The 15,426-nt window shown below is 42.6% G+C and overlaps 1 protein-coding gene across 2 annotated transcripts; it reads right to left on the bottom strand.

Moving 5' to 3' along the window:
* Positions 1-5,562: 5,562 nt before the first annotated feature.
* LOC121200857 (mitochondrial poly(A) polymerase) lies at positions 5,563-15,332 on the bottom strand. 2 transcript variants are annotated; one of them, XM_041066396.1, is made up of 9 exons: positions 15,176-15,332; positions 14,365-14,537; positions 14,011-14,244; positions 13,630-13,854; positions 11,670-11,881; positions 10,505-10,731; positions 8,689-8,781; positions 8,502-8,575; positions 5,563-6,259 (listed from the first exon to the last, which is right to left on the bottom strand). In XM_041066396.1, the coding sequence occupies exons 1-9, from the start codon at positions 15,321-15,323 to the stop codon at positions 5,921-5,923; spliced, it is 1,725 nt and encodes a 574-aa protein (XP_040922330.1). In that variant the 5' UTR covers positions 15,324-15,332; the 3' UTR covers positions 5,563-5,920. The 2 variants fall into 2 exon arrangements, with proteins under 2 accessions (XP_040922330.1, XP_040922328.1); XM_041066394.1 differs by having other exon boundaries at positions 15,173-15,323.
* Positions 15,333-15,426: the final 94 nt, after the last annotated feature.

The raw sequence follows: 15,426 nt of genomic DNA, 5'->3' as shown, positions 1-15,426 counted from the left end.
TGCTGAGGGAGCAATACCACTGAAGGAAAACAATCTTTTACGCTAAGTGGGAATGAAATACTGTGGCTTTGATTGGAAAAATAATAGAAATAGAGGAGCCCCTGGTTTCTGATTATAAAAACAGAGGCTCTGAATTGTATCTTTATGATTTCCTGGAATGAATGCCATTACGTCTGAATGGATGGGAGCCAAAGGAACCCGAACAGAGAAGAGAGTCTGGCCTGAAAAGATGTTAGAGGGACATTGCTGCCATTTTAACATATGCACATGCATTATTTTTCTGCTGCAACACAGTTGAGTGTTTGAGAATTGAACCATTTATATTATAATATAAATATAAAGTCAGGGGCTGCTCCCCAGAACTGTCAGAGCCATAAGATGCTAAGATCAACAAATAAACGTTATATTTGATTATATTTAACTTAATTTCTAAGTATCATGTGACACATTTTCATGAGGACAGTAAATTGTTTTAAAAGTATCTGACCAAAGTATTGTTACTACTGGTAGTGATAGATGAAAAGTTAAAGGATCACCAGAGTTACTACAAATCACCCTGCAGGGAACATGAATGTCTGCAGCACGTTTCATGGTAATCCAACTAATAGTTGGTGGAGATAAATCTCAACCTCAACTATAGGAAAAGTCAGGGGACCACCAAAGTCGTTAGAATTCGGTGTCTGGGACCAACAAACATCTGTGCCAGATTCCATGGCAATGCGTCCATTGTTCAGGTATTTCAGTCTGGTCCAAAGTGATGGCCTGACCGGCCAACTTTGCCACCCCTAAAGCCACGCTGCTAGCAAAGTGAAAGATACTTCTGCCACACACAAACTTTCCCACTCATTGCTCTCAGACATATAACTCGCAACTCACAAGAGGTCACTGGTAGGTGATGTTTGAATGTAAAGGATCACAAACCAAAAATATAAGCAGTGCTGTAAACTGTCCAATCCAGAGTTGGTAGTTCTTCTATTCTGTGGTCTTAGATCCACAACATATACTAAAAAATGCTATTGTTCTTTCAGAGGTGAGGGTGAACTTGAACTTGCCTCGTGGCTGTGCATATGTGTGTCCATAAGAGTGTGTATCTTCTCAGCCAGGTCTGTCCAGTGAAGGGAGCCAAGGCCGGAGCTGACACGCAGGCTCTCACACAGCTGATAAGGCTCTCGCTGGCTGTGGTGTAGACTGCAGATTAAGCTCTTATAGAAAAGGGAGGAGAAATCTGGCTCATGAGGACAAGGAGGGGGAGAAGGATGTTAGTGATCAACCCTCCAGCAAAGGACCAACATTATTATCTCTGCAGCCCCAACACTGTACGCTCAGCCCCCTCTCCACTCCCACTATCCTTGGAATAGCCTTGCCTATACCCTTCTTTAGGGGCCACACACAGAAGGCCAAACAACCTGGACACAGGCCTGATGCTGTAATGCATTTGACAAATTGCACACAAATTTTGTGTAGAAAATACAATACATTTTGTAAATAAAGTTGTAATATTTTGAGGAAAAGAAACTCAAAATCTTAAGCAAGTAATTTCACTTTTGAGAAAAAATCTTAATGTGAATGAAGTCATAACTTTACAAGAGAAAAAGTTACTGCTATGACTAATTAAGGTAAGACTTGATTTTACAGTTCCATAATTTCATACAAATTTCCAGTTCCCCAGTAATTTCCGAGGGAGCTTCACTGGAAAGAACAGTGTAATTTGGAACATCTATATAGTCATCAAGAAAAGTGATCTTGTCATTTCTATATACATACAAGAGCTGTGTGTTGACATTATGTTATATTAGCAACTGCCTGGACTTATTTAAGTGGAAGTGTGAATGGTTAACACTGTCTTTATTTGCCTTTAAAGCAGCACAATGTGATAAAAATCAGCTCCCACACACTTTTCACATATAAAGTCAGTGAATAGCAACAACATGATTAATGCCGAACACTGCTGCGCCACAATGAGGCGATTCATTATATTTATGCCGAGTGTCAACAGTGTGTGAAGCTGGTTTTAGTTTCTTTCATGTTAGCATAGCAGATATTCTAGTCAACAGACAGCATGAAAATATAAGAAATCTGTCTGCGGGAAAGTACGCAGTTCAACATGAATTATATGGTATATATGATGTTTTATATTAGATTTCATTTTATATAATATACCATTATAATATTCTGTTTACCCTGGAGTAAGAACTAAATTACACAGTTCATTCCAGGACTCCAGAACTCTGAAATTATTATGAAATTACAGGCCTGTAAAATAAAGCATTACCATAATTAAATTTAGTACATCACATTTAGTACATACTGTACATCAAATCTGTTTCATCCTCCTCCTGACACAAAAGCAGCTTTGAAAAAAAAAAAGCAACTGCAGTGCATGTGGTTGTATAAATGCGGCATCCAGAGCTCTGAAGACTTCAAATGTCACATGTATAAATGTGGCATCACACATGCATTCTCCAGTCCCAGCATAAAGGCACCCAGGAGAGTTTGTTGGAGCGCTGTGGATGAGCGGGATGTGTTTCTATGGATACGCACCCATGTCCTGATGTGTGCTTGTGTGCGTGGTGTGTACCCATGTGACATTTCAGCATACGTTACAGCCACCGTTTCAACAGGGGCCTGATTGGGCCGGAGCTGAATGGATGGAGCCACTCCACCATCCAGTGAGAGAAAGAACGTGCAAACCACCATGGCTGCTGACGCGCCCAGGCTTCAGTTACCAGTAACTCTGTGCCAGGCTCCAATTAGGCAACCATGCATCCTACACTGAAACAATGGTAGTGTTGCTGGGTACAGTAAGTCCCAGTCATTCCCATACACCGTAAACACACAGCGTAGATTGAGCTGGTCGCCAACAGTTTACCTCACGTTTTCATTGTGGAGGGATGTGGAGACATACAGGCTGCTGCATTTTGGCCGGTGTCACCTGACTGTAGCTTTCAATGGCCACATTTTTCAGCCAGTTCACACCTCCGCAGATACACAACAGAAAGTCTGCAGCCAGAGATACGCTCGGTGATAACCTCAGGGGCCTCGATGTGCGGCAAGTGCATTCCAGCACTCACTGCTGCCTCTCACCACATCCTATGTAAGGCCAAACGTGGTGTTGATAGGTGGGGAACATGGGAGTAAAAGGGAGGTTGGGTCCCCCAAGGGGCCGCCAGGACGCTTGTCCCGCAACCACGGGAACCGGCGTAATGACCTCTCACAATGTTGTGGGGACAATTCATGGAACTGTGAGGGGAAGCGCTTTGGAGATTACTTTCTCCACATGGCTCAAAGGTCTTTGTGGAGTTCGGTGGAGGTAAAGTGGAAGAAGTGGCCTGGAGATGGGAGAGCTTGATAAAATAGCTTGTGAAAGTGCTCCAACTGATAAGGCCTGCACATCAAACACCATGTTCTACAGAAGCAAAACGTTTTTTCCTCGAATGCTACCAGCAACTGTGCAAGAGGCTGCTCGAGGTTTTAACATTTCAACCTCAAATGCATGCCAAGATCCTTTTCATTTCTTGGTTTTCCTACCACCCACCCCACCCCCCCCGACACACACACACCGTTTTCCCTCAGATCCTTCCCATGTTTTTCAAACCTTCAGGCCACCTTTTTACATTCTTTCAGGCTCTGAAGGCGCATTAGGAGCCAAGAGAAAGGCAGCAACATAAACTCTGGCCATTGCCCCGCTGAACCTCTGGACTTCCTGTAACAGGGCCAATCCATCTTGGGACTTTTTCACCAGTTTTCCTAATAAATCAGAACCCACGGTGTGCTGCCTGCAAACACCCCGGAGGAAGGTCACTGCTGGGAAGGCTTGCCAAACATAACCTTGGTCCCTTTGCAATCTTAAGTGCTCTATCACTGGAAGACAATCACATAAAACCATGACTTTGCAGTGGTTGGGATGAGCGAGAAAAAAAAAACATGATTAACCTTGACACTGACCTGTGGAAACCTTCTGGGAGGTAGCCAGAGTTTCTATCTATCCTCGTAATTGCCTCATAAACTGTCTATAAATTAAAAAAAACGGTGCAGCACATTCTAAACCACCAAATACAAATCAGATGATCCACAGTGCTGACATCTAGCTCCTTCAAATGAACCCCACAACACCCAGCAGTCCCATTTCATCAGATTCCCCCGAGGTGCTGATTTCCCCACCCAGCGCTTCTCTAACCACCACATTTCATAACTGCTTTGTTGCTCCACCAGAGCAGATCAATCAGTCAGAAACTCACTCGTGGATATAAACAAACTCTGCAGACCTTAAAGAACACTGCCATCTGAGAGGAAAGGAGAGAGAGATTCCTGAGATAGAGAGGGAGAGGCGCTTTGAATTTGAAAGAGAAATGTAAGCTAGAAGAGCGGAGGCAGGGACAGTGAGTGAAGTTCAAAGCCAGGGGGGGTGAGAGGCGGTGATGGGTCCTCTTCTGCCTCACTCCTTTCCTCCCATCCGTGCCATGCCCCCATGGCAAAGGGTGGACTGACGGTAGGAGGGGAGGGGGAGGTAGTTAAAAGTCTATCCTCTCATCTCCCCCCTGACCTCCCACAGCAATAAGCAGGAAAACAGCTGTGGGCTGCACACTCCCCACTTCTCAAACACTGTCCCATGGGCCCGAGACACACATATACAAACACACTCAGGCTCACTCATAGGATGTGAACCTGCAGATGCACTCTTAACACATGCACCATTGGGCCCTTTCTCTTCCCTCTATCTCACATACATATGCTCAAATTACGTAATTTTGAAAATATTAGGACGTGAACGAACTTTCTGAGCAGCGCTGGCTTGGACCACATTTCGGAGGATGTGATTAGTAGACACAACCACTGTAAGCTGGAAACTGAATTAAAGGGCCTCGCTCTGTCTAGAAGACGTTAATGTGGTATGTCTCTTTTCGCATATTTAACATGACACCTCAGCCAGTGGGTTTTCAGGGAGGTCAATCCATTCTACAGACGTCACCACAAGGCTTTGGTTCCAACGAACAAGGGGACCAAGTTGAGGGGGTGTCTACTTCGATATATAATTTTAACACACACACAAGCACTTTTACGTCACTGTTTTGGATCTTTTGCTGCTAAAACCTTCAATACAGATGTAACAGTTGAGAAAAGACTTTTTTAGTATTTGTTTCTTTTCTTTATGATCATCATTTAACATAAAAGTGATAAACCACAGAGCCCCAAAAGTGATAAAAGGGTGTGAGAGGAGGAAGTTAAAAATAAAAGGGAATATTTAACAGTATTTAGTAGTTAAACAGACTGAACATCTTACCTTTCCTATCTCTATGGTCTTAACTGTAATCATTCAATCGTAACCTAACTAGTAAACACACACTTGTTTGATAAAGTGGGGTCAAATAAATAAAGTTTTAATTTATTATATCAACTAATTGATAAAAGATTTAGGAAAAAGTATTTTAAAGTTTAAATTTTTCTTATTTTTTTTTAACTATTCAAGTATTTAACTTATTTTACTGATGGATTCAGTTATATTTCTGATGCACCTGATATCAGTTTTGAGGCCCCATAATAAAAAGCCCCCAGTGTTTTCAGTTTGCAATAAAAGCTTGATTATTTCATTCCATGTTGTAAACGAAAATAGAAAAAGTTACACAGATTTTGAATAAAATGAACACGTCAGTCTAAAGTCTCCTGCAAGAGCAGCTGGTGGGACTTGCATCAATTTCCACAGCACTGCCTTTAATGACAACAGAGAAGGTAAATACATAGTAACCACTCCCTTATTCCAGGTCCCATACCTGTTCACATACCAGACTCAGTAACACCCTCCAGTGTTCATGTTGGGAACTACAGTCCAGCAGATGTCACCAGATGTCAGACAGGAACAGAAGTGCAATAGATGAAGAAACGGTGACAAGATGGAGGTTGTTTCTGAGATTGTCAAGGAGTCTTAGCTCACCTTTTGCTGATTTTTATTCTTTAAGGATTCTAACAAACCTTTAATCCTGTCACTGGCTGGTTCCCGTCTCCTTTTCTTGCTAATTTTGACCCCTGCCACATGTAAGGGCAGCAGGATAGTAGCCAGTCCCCAAGGTGTGGGAGTGTTGCCCTCCCTGTGACCTTTGGGTGTGTTGGTTTCACTCTGCTGGAGTAGCCAGGCGCTCTCCTGACACAAAGCCACAAAGCGGTCTAGTTGGGTGGCGTTCACATTCTTGCTGACATTGAGAGAGGTTTCGAACGGGTTCTGGATGTGCAGCGGGGCCACTTCCGGCTTATTCTGCTCTTTGCCCTGGAGAGTGAGAAGGGGACAAAGCTGGCAGTTGGAAACACATTTGTGAACAGCAGCGTCCATAAGCGCAGGCCTGTATATACTGTATGTTACGGTCCATCTATCTTGTTGGTCATGGTTTTAGCTTTTTGCTGCTGTATCTGGGGCATCCTCTCCACGGGCTAGCAGATGGCAGAGGGAGAGCCACGGACACGGCTCTGGAAGACAATTTGACTAGAGTCGTGAAAAAGGAGAAGAATCTGAAGGTGGAACAAAAAAACGGCAGGAATGAGCTATGCTGATACGAAAACCTGAACACCGAACATGACAGCGGCTGAAGCAGATGTGGAGGAGTGGAGAAGTGGAGGCCATCAAATGAACCATCAATGTGTGGGTCAGAGAAGAGTCAAGAACCTTCCATGGTACTTTGCATGCTGTATCCTGCTTAGAGCCTGACAGTAATGGAACTGAAGGGATAAAGCGACGGAGCGGTGTGGGACGGGAGGGACATAGGGTGCCAGCATAAAGCCATCAGTCAGAGGAGTTGAGTGAACCGGAGAATTGTAGCACAGTAAAGCAGATTTATGGCTGTTGCTCCACTGGTGAAAGCCTATAGGCACGGGTCACGGCCTGCAGGCTTCCTCTGCTGTGTCAAACTTGATATTAGTCTCATATATTAGACTGCGGGGTCTCTCTTTCTCAGCAGCATCGATTCATTAAAGTCCACGCTAGCAAAGTTCCTGCAACTCACATACTGTGCCACCAAAGCATGAAAACCTACTTTATCAAATAAATTACTACAGGGAAAAGAAATAGGTGATAAATTGGATATTATTCAATGTTACAATTTTTAAGAAGTAGGTTACTTAACTATCCCGTACGGCCAGAGAAGAAAAATTAGCCCTGCACACTCCCCCTGATATAAACTTTGGATTACAGCAACACTTGGAAACAGATTTCCACCCCTCTTTGCTTGATCTTTCGTTTCCATTTTATTTATAAAACTCCTTTTATTTATAAAAACTTAAAGCTCAACCCTGGATGCTCTTTCACTGCCTACAAAAAGTATTAGAGAGGCACAAACAGGCAACAGCAGGATAAATATGGGTGTAAACAGAGCAAATATGCATTTGTTTACACTTAGCGTGATGGAGCTCCTAATTGGGATCTTAGCTCATGGGCGCCGGGCCCCGTGGGGCCAGCATCAATCACATATGACAAGGACAGCTGTCATCTTTGTGTGTGGGAAGACATTACCAACAGATTTCTCTGCTGGAGCTCAGCTCTGACGCTGGGAGGAAAAGTTGAAAGAAGGTTGAACTGGCTTTCCTTTAGTGCTCGAGTGCTTTCTGAATGTCTTTTCATGTATGTTCTGGGTTTTCAGTGACGCAGCAGTTTTAGTTTTGACTCAAATTATAAGCCACAGAAGTCGTGGGATGGCCTAAGTGTAGTCTGAGTAGAGATAGGCAGATGGCTGATGCAAATATCAGTGTTTGAAATAACATTTTTTTTTCTTTTTTTACATAAACATGTCATACAAAAACATTTTTTATAAGGACCCCTTTAATTTGTTACTTTAAATAATTGTGACCAAGATACTTACTGAGTGGGACCTTGTCAGTGGTGGACAACAAAACTATGGTGGCACTGATTCTCAATTATTTCAAACATACCTTTGACATAGGACAATACTAACACATCACATCAATATGCACCTAGTTGTATGAAGGAGGAGGGGTGTTTTCTGTCCTCTCATAGAGCTCATCAGTGACGGATTTTAAATGTTACTCTGAAGCCTTAATGAATTACCATCATGAGCACAAGGGACACTCTGCATCTTTTCATTGATTTAATAATTCATCAGAGAATTCTGTTACCTGTTTTATAATGTCCAGTAAGAGTTTTAATATAAATAACAATATATGATGCGAAGTGTGGTTTTTTTTCTTACCTTGTGTCACTGCAACCCTTACATTAATCTGATAGCATTCAACTCTGACTTTTGTCGTGTAAGAACTGTTTCAGAAATCTTATCATATCTTACATACCTCTGTCACTGTTACATACAGTGGCTTGGGCATCTACTCAAGACATGAGACCAACAAGTAAAACTGCCATCACGTTTCCATAAAGTGGTGCATGTGTAACTGTGTCAACTTGCCCTTAAAATTTGCTAAATGATCAAAAGATAACGCAACTTGTCATCACTGGGCAAGTTCTCATGGTCACATGTGACTTTATAGATATGAATAATCACATATACCTTTCTGATATTTATGGACCTCCTGCTGAATGTAAACGTGGCGTAGAACTCAAAGAATTCACACAGCAGTCGCTCTGAAACAAGGAAAGAAACGTCGCATTAGCATGAGGGGCTGCTAACAGAAACGCCGTTATCGATCAAACTGAATTGTTGCCCTACAGCCCCGATTCCACGCTCTCGTGCTCACCTAGTGTTTCAGTGTTGCTGCTGAGCTGGATCTTGCTGAGGTCGCTGACAAACGTGCAGTCGTTCCCCTCAATCACGCTCTTGTCCGCGGGACCTTGTGGGACGAGAGCGGGGATACAAGGTAAATGACTGCTTTTACACGCCTGTACACGCCTATGATGGCCATAAACAAGACACAGATGGATGTGTCGGTGCATTTATGGAGAGGAAACACAGAGACACAGGGGGAAGGAGAGAGAGCATGTGCTTGTAGATGTGTATGTATGTAGGTGAACAGAGAAAAAGAAAAAGAGGGAGTGAGGATCGTGTCCTTGCTTGGCTGGTTTACGTCTCCAGCAGTGCCCTTGTTCCCGGTCTCCTTGAGCACAATGAGGCCGGTGTTGGCGTGTGTGTTTTCTGTGCGCCGCCGCTGTTTAAATAGCTGCCTGTGTGCTCGCACGTGTGTGTCCGGAGGAGGCGGGGTCATCGACCTTCCCAGGATGATGGGTCTTTTATTGTCCTGTAAGCACTCTGTGTGATAGAGTCTGCGCTAAACGGGGCTGAGGAGGAGGACGAGGGGTGGGGGGGGTAGATTGCTTTTGGAAGGCAATTATCAGGCAGCCAAGGTGACAGAGGGAGAGAGTGATGGAGCTGCAGTGGACTCATAGCCTGACTGGTGTGTTGGTGATTACATTTTCACAGGATACGAGGTTCTATGTTATTTACAGACATATACATGCTAATAAGGCCCTGAAGTGACCGACTGGGCCAAAATTTAAAAAATTTAAAAAAAACACTGGGATTGTAGGAAGAAAATAAAACAACTGCAGATGCTATGAAGCTGCAGATGAAGGACGTGCTTTGTACTTTAGGCTGCTTGGTTATCCCTGACATTAAGTTTTAAGTTATGCAAAGGTTAAAGAAGCACCAAACAAGTCAGAGCAGAAAGTGTCATGGTTTCCAACCTCACAGAGAGTTAAAAGACAAATCTGAGGGCTTGTGAGGTGCTTGACAGGATAGGAAAGCAGAAAAAAAACATATTTCTGCTGCACCAAATTATGTTGATACTGATTCATACTTTCCTTTAATCTTTGCTTTTGTGAATTATTGGATAACTGGATTGGAATTTTTTTTTTTTAAAAAAGGAAAACTGTCACTCTCATGTTGAACTGGTCACAACTGTTAGGACGTGTGACGGGAGGTCACAAGGAAACATTGCTTCATTTTAAGGAGTCATAAGCCAAAACTCGTGAGAACTTCCTCTCTTGAAATCCTGATCTTAGTTTATACAGTTGAAATAATTAGTCTAAAGTTGAAACGATTAGTCGATTAATCCTTTATCAGTATTTAATTTAATGAGAATTAATTGTTTAATTTATGGTTTCAGCCTTTCTTCAACAGCTGACAACTTCTTCACTGTTTGCTGTAGCAGATTGTGGGTGGGCATTATTCACTATTTTCTGATGTTACAGATCAAGCAACTAATGATGATCTGCAGATTAAATTGATAATGAAAATAACTGTCACTTGTAGCATTAGATTATGTAAAATTCTTAAATGTGAGAATGTAAGCAGTGGCCAATTATGGGGTATAAGCTGTCCTCTCTCACTGGATTTATTTTCTATCATAATACTGATAAATACCTTCTATTGATAAAGCTGTTTATGGATATGTAACGGGAGCTATATGTCTGTTCTTAGCTTACGCACCGTGTGCGTCATTACAGAAAAAACAATAAAAGCCTGATCATGTACAAAGGCAAAGGTAATCCAAGGTGAATCACTAAAGTGCCTGAAAAAAATCTGACAAGTTATCCCCTGAGTGAACTGGGTGGTACCTGCAAGGTCTCTGAGCTGGTCCAGGGTGGGGATTATGGGAGGGCTCCTCCTCTGCAGGAAGAACAGCACCATGACGGTGAGGGAGAAGTTGGTGATCCACGCCCCGGGGATGCTGCTGGTGACGCCGTGAGCTCGGGCCCAGCAGCGCACGGTGAACACGAGGCAACGCACCCGTGGGTCCAGCTCTCCGTACAGGTAGAGCAGCTCCGTGCTCTTCATCGCCACCCTGTAGACACCATATATACAGTATTACTGCTACTACTGACAACTACTGTGATGTATGTTTTAATATTGTGAATAAAAGTGTACGTAATGAATGAGGATATTGGGATTTAGTTCAATAGGAAATCTGTTCTTGTTATGGGACAATCAATTACTGTGGGACATGATGCCACCCGACATTGTTATAATAAAAATATCAAATAAAAAAAGGACAGTTAAAATATTTTTATACCTGTCCACTGAAGGCCTGTTATAAAAACGCCTGTGGTTAAATCAGAATTATTATACTAAAGTGACCGAAGGAGGTAGTTAAATGCCAGTATGTACATCTATGCATCCTCCAGAGTTCAAAGAATGAGATTTCTGCTGCATTTAACTGAATGTCAGTGAAACTAAGAACAAACCAAAACCACCACCAGAGAGCAGCCTAGAGTTTGTCAGTGACCGACTCGGTCACAGCTGCCGTTAGTTTTCTTTCTCTTTGACACGTACACACACATTTAACAGGCTGGAAAATGCTGCGCTTCAAAGATCACAGTGCATGATATATGAAAAGTCCCCCTCACATCCACCCACACTGGGTGGTTTAAGTCCATTTCCTTAGAAACTGAAGTGGTTTTCTATACGTTGGCAGGTGTGTACGTGTTTGTGTTGCCATCAGCAGAGACAACATCTTTACGGTTGGAAGGAAAGAAGTGAAACACAAACAAGCCCCCTCGTTGGCCCTCCTGTTCAGTTTCACCGTGGAAATCATGCAACCATTGCAGCACTTCCTGCCAGACTCTGGTTTCTGTTTGCGGCTTTTGCAAATCCGGCATCATCAAAACAATATTCAGTTAAAAGTAGTTAAAAGCAGTTTCTGTGAAGCAACAGACCAATGACCAACAGTAAATGACATTTCGAAACATGACAGCTCCACTGCATGAAACTGACCCAACATACCTGTTGTTGGCTGTGAGGTCACACTGAAAGCCAGAGGGCTGGTGGGCGAAACGGACCAGGGGGCATCGGGCGTTGAGAATCTTCTGCACCCCCACGCACCCGGGCCCAAACTGGTCCACACACTCCCCGATGACGGACAGGATGCTCTGGGTGACAGAGCGCTCCGAGTTGGCCCTCTTCATCTGGTACTCTAGGGAAAGACCTGATTTTGGCTACAAAGAGAGAATTTAGAGATGATTAATGGCCCTAAAACATTCTCCTCTTGTTGCACAATGAACTATATTACCTAACACCAATACGCAATGGTTAGTGCACTATTTATGTACTACACTGTGCCGTCCAAACTCCCCATAATGCAGCAAAAGTAGTGTCTACAGCATGAACACAGTTCTTTGCTAAAAATAACACAATGACATGCTTTGCCTTTGATAGGTGTGAACTCATGATGTTGATTATTCAAATCTCAATCTGTTGTATTTATATTAGCTCTGTCTTTCTTGCACTATTTTTTCTACTGCAGCACCTTTGGATTCTGTTCCACTCTATTTTTATGACTATTATTCAATTTCCATTTTTGTTTTTATTTCTACTTCTATTCCGACTATTTGCACATACTTTTTTATTTATTTAGATTTGGAGTAACACCACTTCTAGGCTGCTATAATTTCATTGTATTCTTGCACAATGACAATAAAGGATTCTGATTCTGATTCTATGGAGTAATAACGCACAAAACAGCACTAATGTGAGCTGGTAGGGATTCAGTCTCTTGCTCAAGGAAACATCAGCAGGGATTTTGAACCTGGGTCTACTAAAAGAACTGATTCACGTCAGTAACTCAGAAAATGTGTGAGACAGCACAACTGATAACACGCTTGCAGATTATTTTCTTGATTAATCAATTCATCTTGTGGTTTTAAAATGTCTGAGAGGAAAAGAGCAGAAAAACGTGTCACTACTACTTCCTAAAGCCCAATATGGCATCCTCAAATGTCTCGCTATGTCCAAATATTCAGTTTACGCACACATGATGATGGCTGCCAGCTACCATGTGAGGTGCTGACCTGACCACCAGGAGCAATCTGAGATTCAGTGTCTTGCCCGAGGACACAGTGAGACACTGAACACTGTGTAAATGAATAATTGTTTCAGCTCCACATGAGATGGTAAAACACGCAACTTATTGGTGTTGACAAACCTTTGAATAACCACCTTTTTAAGGTGGTGCTCTGACCACATTGATTAACAGGTTGCAACTGATCTTTTAATCAGAAGAAAATAAAAAAGATCACATCAAGCCAGTTCTGACGTTATTACACTCCCTGTTCCTTTTAGAATTGATTTTAAGGTCTGTTTTATTGCTTTATTAGGCTTTTTGGTTTATCAAACTTTTAAATCTATATATTCCTGCGTACACCTTTAGGTTCTTATCCAGCAGCTTTTTCCATCTATGCCCCTAAACTGTGGAACAGCCTACCAGCAGACATCAAACAGGCAACCTCAGTAGCTTCCTATAAAAATCAGCTGAAAATCTAGATTTTCAACTTATCTTTTACTTAATGCATTTGTATTTCATCTTTTCAGTATTTCCCAGAGGTAAAGCTTCAAGGAATTTCTGAGAAATGTCTATAGTGTTCTCACTCTTGAAACTTATGGCTGTGGGTTTTTTTTTTTTTTTTGGTGAAAGGCACAGCTGTTGCAAGTGAAAAGAGGTGCTTGATTTTGTGCAACTCAATCTGGTCCAAAATGGCAATATAGCAAAAAGCAAACATATTTTTGTGGCAGATGTATCACCGCTTTGCAACATTTTATGTTCAATAACCGTGATCTATTGTAAATCGAAACTATTTTGTCTGGTATTAATAATGTAATGATCCCCTGTCCACAGGGGACTTAAAAATTCAGTCTGAAGACACCTATTGATGGATTACCCCCCCCCCCCCCCAACTCCCTTTATTACCATCTTTACATTCCTTCCACTGATGCCATCCAAGTCCAGAAACATGTCCAAGTCACAGCCCAGCTTCCCAAAGCCATTCACTGACGAGCCAAATGGCTTGATGATGCATTCTGGGAAATAAGCTGCAGCAATGTCCTTGAGCAGAGAGCAGACAAGAAAACGCAGCCTACTGTTCTCCTCGGTTAGCTGATAGGCTTCTGTTAGGAAGGTTATCTGCTGGTCTATCTGAGGGGAAACAAGGAGACAGGAGACATGGTTCACACAATCCTTGAAAAACTGTTTACACAGATTCACACATGTATTTGTCTTTAAAGATGAAACCAAGTTACTGGATTAGTTGTTTAATCTACAGTGTATTTCTGGGTATGATACCCCACTTACGCTCTCCTCTCTGGACAGTCTCTGTATGAGCTCATTGATGGGAACGGTGGTTTGTGGCTGGCACTGTAGGCCTGACTTCTGGTTTGGTGAGTCCCCTGAGCCGAGGTTACTTAGCGACAGCAGCCTCGACTTAAAAGGCACCGTGCATTCATGACTAATGCTGGGGATGGCGGCCCCTTCCAGTAAAGAGGCAACACTTTCCTGGTTCGCAAACTCCACTACAGCATACGTGCCCTGGAGAATAACACCAACACACACAATTTAATCATCCAAGTGAATCCTAGCAGGACAGTGATTGTAGGTCGTACGTGCATCATAAAACATGTCAGAAAAAAAATCATCCGATGTACTTACATAGCTTTCATAAAAGAAGTGTTTCTTGATCTCTCCGTGTCTTGATAAATATTTGAGGAACTTTTTCTCATTGGTTCTGGAGTGGCAGCTGATGAGAACAGATCTCTCTGCTTGTTCTTGTCTCTCCGCCTGGAGAGCATATAGCGACTTGTGTCCATCCTTTTCCTTTTCGTCTGACAAGAGAAAGCAAAGTATTCAATACTTACATGAATCATTTTACATTGCTGATCCCTGTGTGGTTGGCATGCTGTTGTTGTCAGGCAAAGAGTTTACAGCACTGGCTGTTGAAGACCTTGTCCTGTTTTTTAAAACGTATGAACTTCAATAGCCCCTGAATGGCCTGCCAAACTTCATACTAAACTGATTATTTTACAGTATATGTCACTGTTGACACCCTGACACAAATCCATACAAGAGTTCCCTGCGTGAGATGAATGAGTCTTCACAACTTTTACAAACAACTATTCAAGTCGGTAAAAGTATCATCCACAAAGCAGCAAAAACCAAAATCAAATCTCTAAATAAATGACCCCAAAAATCACTTTTGGAGAACATTTTATGATTGAAATGGGATTCCCTGGTGGACAAACACGAAACCGAAATTTACTGACACCCTAACGACTGTTTACGTTTTTCATATACAACGAAATAGGCTGCGCATGTTGGACGCCTGGCAAGGCTAACCAGAACATAGAAATCTCTGAATGAAGTTTGGAATGACGGTTACTTTACAGAAGGCAGTGGTATGCATCGGTGCTAGCCTGTCGGCTAACGTACTTTGTTTGACAGCTAACCACAATATACTAACCACCTTCGTCTTTTCGAGTTGCCTCAGTCTGCGCAGCGACAACGTTTGTTCCAATACTTCTGTGAAGAGACGTTTCGACCTTCTGGAGGCATTTCACCAGGCTGCCCCGTCCCCTCAAGTGTAACCCGCACACTGCAAAGGAGGACGCCATTGCTATTTGGAATAAGCTACACGGCGCGTGCGCGTGGGTCTGGCTACGGCAGCTGAGAGGTACCAAACAGACTCGTTGTGGCACAAAAAAAATAAATGATAAA

The sequence above is a fragment of the Toxotes jaculatrix genome, chromosome 20 (genome assembly GCF_017976425.1).
Source record: "Toxotes jaculatrix isolate fToxJac2 chromosome 20, fToxJac2.pri, whole genome shotgun sequence".
Classification (NCBI taxonomy): Eukaryota; Metazoa; Chordata; class Actinopteri; family Toxotidae; genus Toxotes; species Toxotes jaculatrix.
This window is presented reverse-complemented; position numbering and strand designations above follow the sequence as displayed.

Excerpts from the sequence above, each read along its gene's own strand:
- LOC121200857 (XM_041066394.1), bottom strand. The coding sequence starts at position 15,323 with ATGGCGTCCTCCTTTGCAGTGTGCGGGTTACACTTGAGGGGACGGGGC. Across the intron at positions 14,538-15,172 it reads AACTCGAAAAGACGAAGGTG|ACGAAAAGGAAAAGGATGGA; the intron begins GTTAGTATATTG and ends TTCTCTTGTCAG. Across the intron at positions 13,855-14,010 it reads GACTGTCCAGAGAGGAGAGC|ATAGACCAGCAGATAACCTT; the intron begins GTAAGTGGGGTA and ends GTTTCCCCTCAG.